The sequence below is a fragment of the Carica papaya genome, chromosome 9 (genome assembly GCF_054855325.1).
Source record: "Carica papaya isolate Zhongbai chromosome 9, ASM5485532v1, whole genome shotgun sequence".
Taxonomy (NCBI): domain Eukaryota; kingdom Viridiplantae; phylum Streptophyta; class Magnoliopsida; order Brassicales; family Caricaceae; genus Carica; species Carica papaya.
Genome location: NC_142317.1, coordinates 3,664,565 through 3,674,875, shown reverse-complemented (window position 1 = coordinate 3,674,875; position 10,311 = coordinate 3,664,565). Strand labels below are relative to the sequence as shown.

The 10,311-nt window shown below is 32.3% G+C and overlaps 1 protein-coding gene across 1 annotated transcript; it reads right to left on the bottom strand.

Moving 5' to 3' along the window:
* Nucleotides 1-2,470: 2,470 nt before the first annotated feature.
* LOC110823385 (mitogen-activated protein kinase 9-like) lies at nucleotides 2,471-10,311 on the bottom strand. The gene is made up of 11 exons (XM_088211924.1): nucleotides 9,699-10,311; nucleotides 7,808-8,216; nucleotides 7,608-7,735; nucleotides 7,382-7,441; nucleotides 5,704-5,853; nucleotides 5,297-5,452; nucleotides 4,827-4,964; nucleotides 4,660-4,733; nucleotides 4,069-4,170; nucleotides 3,582-3,819; nucleotides 2,471-2,994 (listed from the first exon to the last, which is right to left on the bottom strand). Exons 1-11 carry the CDS (start codon nucleotides 10,104-10,106, stop codon nucleotides 2,917-2,919), a joined length of 1,941 nt encoding a protein of 646 aa, XP_088068050.1. The 5' UTR covers nucleotides 10,107-10,311; the 3' UTR covers nucleotides 2,471-2,916.

Below are 10,311 nucleotides of genomic sequence, written 5' to 3'. Positions count from 1 at the left end.
ATTGCGAATAGATGCTAGATATTTTCTATTTTCCATTTGTTTCCTTATTTGTTGTATTTCTTTTAAAGAATGAATTTTGTAATGCTGTTTAGTATTTTTTGAGTTATTGTATAATGAATGTAAATCTTAATCTTTTATTTTGCTTCCGCACTTAAATTACTATCTATTTTCTTTTGGATTTCCTGGGTCGTTACATTTTTAATTAATTAACATATCGTTCTTCTGTGATTCTTTCCTTATCATGTTCAATTTGAATATTTATAATAGTCAGCTTTAAAATTATAGGGAAAAACATGAAAAGAAAAGAACTAAATATTATAGTAATATAATGTTAGGTCAATTACTTTATTATGAACTCAGTTATTTTTCAAAAGTTAAAAATTAATTTACAGATACAGAAGATCTGATATCTTGGTTTTGCAAAATCAGTTATAAACATGTCATTAAATATGAAATCTAATTTCATGATTTAAAAGTTCATCAAGACTTTGTTTAAGTAGTGAAAAAGATACAATCAAAAAAATCATCTAAAATGTGGTGTATATTACTACAAATAATATATTTACATTACAAATATTTGTTCTTTTTATAACCTCTGGAGATGGGTTGTAACCTTCAAACCTCTATCCTCTCGGTAGAAAGAGAGAGTGAGAGACCTTAGTCGATCCATCAAAAATGACTTGTTCATGTTACAAATATTTATTTTGAAAAGTTAATAAGTTGTTGCGTGTATTATCTTTTTCATTTTATTTGAAATCTCAATAATCTTTAATGCTGTTTATAACACATTAATATCTTTAAACCGCAATCTATATGATATATTCATTGTTATCATTTACTTCAATAGTTTTAAACTATTTAAATATTTGATTGTTTAAAAATATAACTAATTACTGATGAATAAATTTATATTATGAATTATTATGTGAGTAGAAAAAAATATTAAGTGAAAGAGGAGTTAGTTTTGTTGATAACTGGAGAATCAGTTGACATAGATAAACTAATTTTATACGTACACAATATCATTTTAAAGGTTAAAATAGATAAGAAATTACGTACTTATCTGTGTGATAGAGCTTTAATGGTGCGGTGAGGAAGTGTCCCCATGTGATGAAGGTTTCCTGCAACAGGAAATATTGCAAGGGACAAGAAAATCAAAGAAAGGCAAAAAAGCTTCATCCAACATTAATGCTGGTTTTATTGGAGTTTTACCCTTTAACAAGAGAAACAAAAGTATTAGTATGTCCAAATAACTAAACAAGCTCTTATTAGATCTTACAAATATGACCACCTCATTTAGGTTTAGGTTTATATTGAAAAGTTAATAGAAACAAATTTGAATATAGATTAATTATATTTTTAGTCTAATGATTTATGTATATTCTTTGAACATTTATAACTATTCTATACGATTAGATATATTTTTAATTAATTAATGATAAAATATCTTGATACTTGACTAAATCTTTTTCGTGTTATAGATGTTCATTTATTTTTGCACGTTTAATTTTTTAGGTCAAACCATGCTCTTATATTATTTATTGAAATTTTAATTATTTATTTAAATATTACAAAAGAAATTAAATTAAAATGGATAAAGTAGAATGGTGATTGATAAAAAATTCTTACCATCCATAGATGTGGATTTCATATTTTTATTAGTTACTCTGATATATATATATATATAAACAAACAAACAGACAAACTTGCTTCGGTTAACTCTGCCCATTTCAACTAGCTTCACCCCTTACTGTTTATCTTTTGATATTAATTTGACTCGTGGCTAATTATATAATAAATCCTTGAATCAGCTCTTAGAAATATTTCTGTGCCCAAATGAAACCTAAACTTCTAAATATTTTCGAATAAACTTTTTTTGGTCACAACCCCTTCTCATAGGATATAACCAAAAGCACGTTTTACACGAATATCAAAATATTATTTATATAAAATGCATTAGCAGCGTTTACATTCCTTAAAAATTTATATAAATTACGTACAATATAAGACTATAAAATATTTCATTATAATATTTAAAAATACGAATTATTAATCTCAAAATTGTTGATAATTCCAGAATTTAGCTTCGGGACCTCTCAAACCGCCGTCCAACAGTAGTATTCTCGTTATCTGAAATGGTTACAAGCAATGTGAAATTTACATACATCAATCAAGTTATTATTTATATTATTTTTTTATATATTTTTAACTGAATATAAATTGTTATAAAATAAAATTTAAAAATATATTATTTATTATTTTTGAAAATATATGTCTTATTTTTTATTTTATTAATCCTTTAATTTAAAATATTTTATATAATTAAAATTAATATATATATATATATATTCTAATAATTAAAATATATACACCCCACTGGGGTAAAGATCTAGTTATCCTACATCTTATTGGTCTATTTAAAGTTTTACTTTAACAAGCAATTAAGAGGTCACAAACAGTTACACAATAGTTTACGGGAACGACAGTGTTGGATCATGAATTTTAGCAAATAAAATATTATTCTACACAATCATTTACCTAATAGATGGGCACTTCTTTGCTGCAAATCACAAGAAGCTGTACATGCCACAAGGCAAATAGTACGAGAAATTTTCTTTTTTCAAATCAAATTTTTTCTCCTATCCTTTCAAGTTACAGAATGGAACACGGTGCACTGTCACTTTGAAATATAAATGCAGTTACATAAATAGAGAGCCTCTCTTCGCTGCACTTGGGGAGTACTACAACACATGGTATCTGTGACAATATCAACAACAAAAGGTTCCCGCAACAAGCAATCGCAGTGTTAGCAGTAGATTGTTTCCGAGCACCCTCTATCAATTTTTCATGGCAAATTGATCAGAGAAATTAAACCCACTCTCTTGACTCCTTCTACAACAGGGAAAAGACACGAACTCACGAGTGAAGAGCTGCAACCTTTTGAGATAACCCGTTGACCGTCTCATCACTAACCTCAGTGATTGATTCCTCTTGCTGCGGAAGAAGATAAATGTCATGTTAGCAAGATCTGGGTCTATTTATGCTATCTCATTTTATAAATAAACAACCAATTCCTCTTGCAAACAATATAATTCACACCCAGGCATTTCTAAACAACGAACTTGTTCATTATTTTTCTATTTTGTTTCTTGATTATCAGTTTAAATTGTTTTCTAGTTGATGTCCTAAGGGATTGCTCCACATAAACAGCATCCATTGTTTGGGAAGAATCAAGATATCCAATTAGATTCATAATGACAGTCTTGAGAATTACTTTAAAAGAATGAGTCTAAGACACCATGAGAAAAATCTCTACAAGTCATGGAAATCAAAAAGCTGAATCCCACAATTTGTTTAATTTTTCTAAAGAGACTTGAGGAATACAAGATTTTAATAGTTTTTTGTTGTTGGACTCGACAGCTCAAGTACAGGTGAAATCATCAGTAGATGCATAGAACTACTTTGTCAATTTCTTTTTATTTTAATGTTCTGAAATAGTAATTATTGGGCATAGGTCATATCCTTAAACCTAACTTTATATGGAGGAGTAGAGAACTTATATTATGAGAACTGAGATTTACCTCCGAATCCTTCCTTGGTTTCACAACAACACATTTGGAGGCACTAATGCTAGCACTTTTCAGAAGGCTGCGGGCGCTGTAGTTTGGCTTGCTAGGTCCATTTTCTCCCATGTTTGCATTCTCTGAACCATCAGAGTGTTGTGACTTTTTAGGACTTTGGAGTGTTGAAGCAACTGAAGCTGCGGTTCTTCTCTCAGTTTCATCAGCACTCTCATCCTTAGGGACACAAACCCTTTCTCTGAAGAAACAAACTTAAGATATCATCCACGTGGAAGCAGTATCTCAAACATGTAGCCATATTTATTGTGCAATAAAGCATTAAAAAACTTATTTAATTAGCTCTTGGTACTATCCAGTAATCAGAAGTCATGATGATGGCACATAAAACATACAGGAAGATGAACAAAGTTGAACCAAGTGGCACTATTTTGTGGCTTCAGATGGCATATAATATTAACACATTCACAAACTCTCGTCCAGTACATACCTAGGCAATGAGGCATGCTGTCTTTGAAGTGGGGTACTTCTTTCACCTTTACCATGATGCTCCTCAAGATGTGCAAATTGTCTCTTAAATCGATCAACACCACTGCAATGACAAAGTATAATGTTGGGTTACCAAACAAATAACTATACCAAGAAACATAGATCAAACATCTGTTGTCACTTTTCTGTTCTTATCTTAATATTTTCAGGAAGTTTTAATAGTAAACCAAAACCAAACTGATATGATTAAAAATAAATAAAAGCCAAGGCATCAAGTCAAGCAGTACAGAGGACCCAAGAAGTGAAGTAAATATATAAAGTTTTTTCACTTGGAAGCAAGACTCACGAAACGATTTAACACTTTCCTATATGATTCCAACTAGTAAAAATTGGGACGGCAGCGAAGGACAGAAAATGAACATCTGCAATATACATTCACCCAACACCCAATATGTAGTGGAATTAAACAACTATGACAATAGAGGCAATATAATACGCGGAGAGTACAGCACTCAGTCACAAAATAAAATTCAACTCAGACTATGAATTAACTGTCTGACCTTTTTTATCAATGAAAAAAGAAGTGCCTAACCTTGGGTACATGAAACTAGTCTGTTCTCCACCACGAAGATACTCCTGTAACATCTGGGGATGATATTCTAATATCTGTTCATTTAAAACCAGATGCCCATTAAACTTTATTGTAATGATAAAGGGTAAAATTAAAGGATATCAAAGTACCATGTCTAAATGCCATACCTCACGATAGATCAACTCTCTAACATCATCTTTTGCCAACTTTCTCCTCTCAAACTCAAACTCAAGTTTTGAAATAGGTTGAGTGGATGGTTCACGATCCACATTAGACAACCCATGAAAGTAAGGATCAGCCAATGCCTGCAAGAATAAGAGATATTAGAAAGCATCACAGATAAACTGACTTGGATGCAGACTTTTTTCATTCCAACTAGCTGTTTGTGTGCATGAACACCCAATATGCTTGACACAATGCCCTTAAATGTTATTAATTATATTGGAGGACTTGAGCATCAATATAGTTAAATCCAACCATTTTCAGATATCCTGTCTACTTCATATTATTATGCTTCAGAACCCCTCTCTTTTGGTCACTTTTTGAATAGAATCTGTATGTACCATGAAATATAACAATAACAATCATTCAAAAAAAATATTTAACAATAACAAATTTCACATTTACTGCATCCTACATCTTCAGCTGTTGGACGATCTTTAGGATCAAACGCAAGCAAACGTTCAAGCAGGCAGAGAGCCAATGGATCTGCATCCGGGAACTTTTGTGAAAATGGTATAGGCTGCTTTTTCCGCATGCTACTAAGATACCTCCTTGCCTTTTCATTCCGAATCTATCAATCAAAGATTAATTAATCATTAGAAGGCAAACTTTCTAAAAGCTAAGTATGGAGAATTAATTAACCCCTCCCCCCAAAAAAAGGACATATCAAGAACAGAGAAAAATTTAATGTCCAAGCAGAACATGTATCAGTTCAACTTATGAAAAAGAGAGGATAATCAAAAACAGTAGGTAAAGAAGGATTCAAAACCACATGAATTATAAATAAATTGATAACGGAAATGATAAACATAGATAACCAACCCTTGCAATTGATTCAGCTGAAGGAGTGCCAAGTATATCAGTCATGAGATCTAATTGGTGCACCACATTTTTCCCAGGAAACAATGGTTTTCCTGTAAGCATTTCTGCAAATATACATCCTATGCTCCATATATCAATTGCAGGTGTGTACTGCCAACATAAAGAATAAAATATCAGAGCTAGTGAATTTACTATTTGCAAGTCTAGAAAACAGAGTTCAGTGCTAAAAGAAATGAAATACAGACCAAAGAAATGAAATTCCAAACAGTAATCACAAAGGATTTAGCTGAGAACAAAAATACTAGCAACAATAAAGACACAAAAATAGAAATCAAAACACTGCAAGAGAGGAGGATTGCTAAAAAGCATAAACTAGGAACAATCTGTTATAATCTGGTTAGATCTCGATATGGATAACTATTTATTATATTCAGCAGGCCCAATAAGGCATGGTGGAAGATAACAGAGAGAAAATAGAGTTTAGAGTAAACCAAAATTCAAAGATGAAACAATAAATTGGCCAAACTATCTCCATAAAATAATAAGTTAACAGCATGCCCTATAGAGAATACAGAGTGCATACGCTTCAAACTTGAGAGGAAGCTACCAGCAATTCAATACAAAGTAGCTGAAATACAACCAGGACCTCGAAGCCTGTTCTTGCATCATGTAACATATGCGTAAGAAATGATACCTAATGTTGTGTCACTTCTAAGTGCCTATTTGACTGGATTTTTGCTTTTGCTTTTGCTTTTTATTGTTAAAAAGCAGAAGTCACCAAATACTCAAAACCATAGGTGCTTTTAGATAAAACATAATCTGTCTTTAGATCTTAATAAAGGTAAAATCAAAAGCTGAAAATGGATGCTTTTGACATATGGCTTGTGCTGTAAGAGGTATTTTAATGAGTAGATTAACGCCACATTTTACTAATTTATTAATTTAATATTTTTAACAAGAAATATAATAATTTATAACCAATAACTTATATTTATTATAAATTATCTAAACACACTCTGTTTTAGAATTAAATAACAATGGTTTAAAGTAAAATTTACACTGAACAAAATAAATAAAACAAATGAAAAAATATTTTAAGATAATGTAAATTACAAAGAGATATTTTAAGAAAAAAAATTTAAGATTTAAACAATTTTAATATTTATTTTTACGATTGCAATTCTTTTATCATTTCAACATTTATTATCAATTTTATAACATAACCAAGAAACATAATATCATATTTTATATTGGAAGCACTTTTTGAGTAAGATTCATCAAACATTATATTATTTCCACCTTAAAGTTACTTTTACCAAAGTCATCTCTAAATACTTTTAGCAACTCACAGCACAAACAATAACTGTGCCAAAAGAAGGTAAATGTTAATAACATCTAAGAGATCCTCATGCAAGTTGTTAAATATGCGGTAAACTATCAGAACAACATAAAGTTCAACTGTATTTAAGAATTTCTTGGAACACATTTCAAAACAAGGTGCACAGATCGATACCAGGAATGCTCCAAGAAAAAAATGGGGAAACTGCATAGAAGTAAATAAATAAAAAATAAAAGACCACCAGGAACTAGGAACAAACAGATATATTACTTTCACCAAGAAAACCACTAGCAACAATGGAAAAAAAGATCAAGTAATCAGAGGCAAAAGTAAGCATACTTTGGAGAAAAAAGAACCACAGAGTTCAGGTGCACGATACCATCGAGTAGCAACATAGTCCTTCATAAATAAAACGAGTAAACTGTTAGAAAGTAGTAAAAGTAGGATCAGTTCTTGTAACTTGAACATAATATATTTATATATGATACACTTAAAACATTTTTTAAAGTAAAAAATTTTAAGCAAACAACAGAAAATTTATGATTTATGTTAAAGGAGAACATACAGTCCAGAAAATGGCTGATGGCGCATCATTGAAAGATACTCGAGCAAGCCCAAAATCACATATCTTCAATTTGCAATCAGCATTAGCAAGAATGTTTTTTGGCTTTAAATCTCGGTGAAATACATTTGCTGCAAGAAAATTCAGAAATCAATTGATAGTTTATAAAGTAACAAAATGTAAGAATATTGAAAAGCACCAACCTGTATGTATGTACTTCAGACCACGGAGAAGCTGGTATAAGAAAAATTGATAGTGTTCTGGAGTAAGATCATCATTTGCCTTAATTACTTGGTGAAGGTCAGATTCCATCAACTCAAAAACAACATAAATATCTTTGAATTCTCTGCGTGAGGGAGGAAGCATAATATGTTTAATTTCTACAATATCTGGATGACGAAGCAGCCGAAGCAGCTTAATTTCTCTCAGAATTCGTGTCGCGTCAGAAACGTGCTCAAAAACATCATTGATTTTCTTTATGGCAACCCTTTCTCCAGTGTGTCTATCAATTGCAGAACCCACAACACCATAACTTCCCTTCCCAATGACTTCTTGAATCTGGTATCGGCTTGCTTCTCCATACTCTGTAAAGAAATCTGTCTCTATTGCACCCTAGAGATAAAAAAATAGATAAGGACCAAAAGGAATGAAATGTTTCAACATGTCACACAATTAATGAAACAACACACAACCATATAGAACTGTAGGCATTGGGAAAGACAAGTGAGTATCATATATGAAATTCTTATGTCCTGTTATTTAACATAAATGCCAACTGTACTAGTGACAGCCAAAAGCCTTTTATCTCCAAAGAAAATTTTCACAGATCAAACAAGACAAGCAAAGATGATTGTCATTCTTTTCATACAAGAATCTCCTTGTAAATTGCACACAAATGAATTTTTCTTTGTATTTCAAGCCAAAAGAAACACCACAAAAGAATTGGATAGAAAAATGTTTCCACCAGCCCAATAGAGATTAGAACAAAAAACACATCAATGTAAAAAGTGGACAATAGTTTTGAAACTTAATAAGAATTTACACCTTGTTGTTCTGATGTACTCCATCAATACATCTGCCTAATTAGCCAAAAAAGCTAAAAGAAACACAGAAAAAGAAAGGTATATAAAGAACCTAAGTAAGAGAGAGGGAGGAAAGATGCATAAGGCCATAAGAAATATTGTGTGCAGGGTGAATAACCACCGTCAATTCTGGGAGTCCTTCTGTATGGACTACAGATTTTTTTCTGATACAGGAAAAATTAACCAGTAACAGAATCTGCCATTAGAGGAGCTAGAGAGAAGGCAATTCAATGGTCTGATTCTCCCAGGAACACGGCATTGCAATCGCTATATTTCAGTTACTCCATACACATGAGTGCAACTAAGCGAGGATTAAGCCAACAGAGCAGCTAAGGTGAAACCAAAGACAATCAGTACATGATTTTCCGAGCAATAAAAAATCCAAAGAAATTAAACATCAAAATAATTAGAGTATAACCATTTGCACTTTGTAAGACTTAAAAACCTGAATGAGAATAGTAATAGTCGGAGTCAGAGACTCTTTCCGACCAGAATCTTTGTTTCCAGCAAATATTTAGCCATATATTAATGCAAAACAGGCTTGCCCGGGAAAACTTTCTAGCTTTACAGCTCTAATAAAACACAACGATAATAATCAATAAACAGAAAGAAAAAGTCCCAGCATTTCTTACTTTCCTGTACTTTCTGACCAATCAAACAGAATCAACCACATACACCCGCCCCCCAACCCATCTTGATTTGATTTTTACTCTAACAAGAACGATCTTCATTTGTTCAAACTCATTGAATAGAAAGAAGAAGAAACACGAAATTAGAACTTCAAATGAAACCAAATAGTACTTACGTCAAACTAACCCCCATCCAATTTTTCACAATAAAAAACAAAACAAGGAAACAAACAAGAAAAAACAATCAAATCAGATTAAAACCCTCCACTTAATAAAAAGAAAAAGAAAAACAAGAAGGGATCTGAGCCAAACCCAAAATATACATAGATCTCAAAATGAATATAAACGAACAAGAGAGAGAGAGAGAGAGAGAGAGAGAAAACCTTCTTGTGAGGATCCATGGAGACACCAAGGAAGTAACTGCGTTTTGGGACTCGAATGCACTTCAAGCCAGACAAATCAAAGTCGTCAACGAGGTTGAGCTCCTCTTCTCTTGCTTCTTCCTCCTGTTGCCTGTCGTAAATAGTAGTCAATTGTGCCCGCAATTCGCTCACAGATACGTGGCCACAATTAACATTATCGTGATTATTATTATTATGGTTAATACTATTATTGTTGCTGTTGTGGTGGCTATTAACACAAGCAGTCGAAAAAGAAGAGGAAGAAGAAGAAGAAGAAGAAGAAGACGACGACGGGTTATTCCTATTGTTGTGATTATTTGAAGGATTGGTGGAAGACAGACGTTGAAACAAGCGACGAACACCGTCCACGAGAGTTCCACTTCCACCCATCACACAGCAGTCACTAATTCACGGCCAACCAATTTATGCATTTGCCCGCTTCTCTCTGATTCTCCGCGGTATTTTCCCTCTTTCTCTCCCTCTCTCTCTCTTCAACCTTTTTTCAGCGTATTGTCCGATGCCCGCGGAGCTGAGACGAAGAGAGACAGAGAGATGATCGCGTGATATAACGCGACTGAACAAGCATCATGTTTCT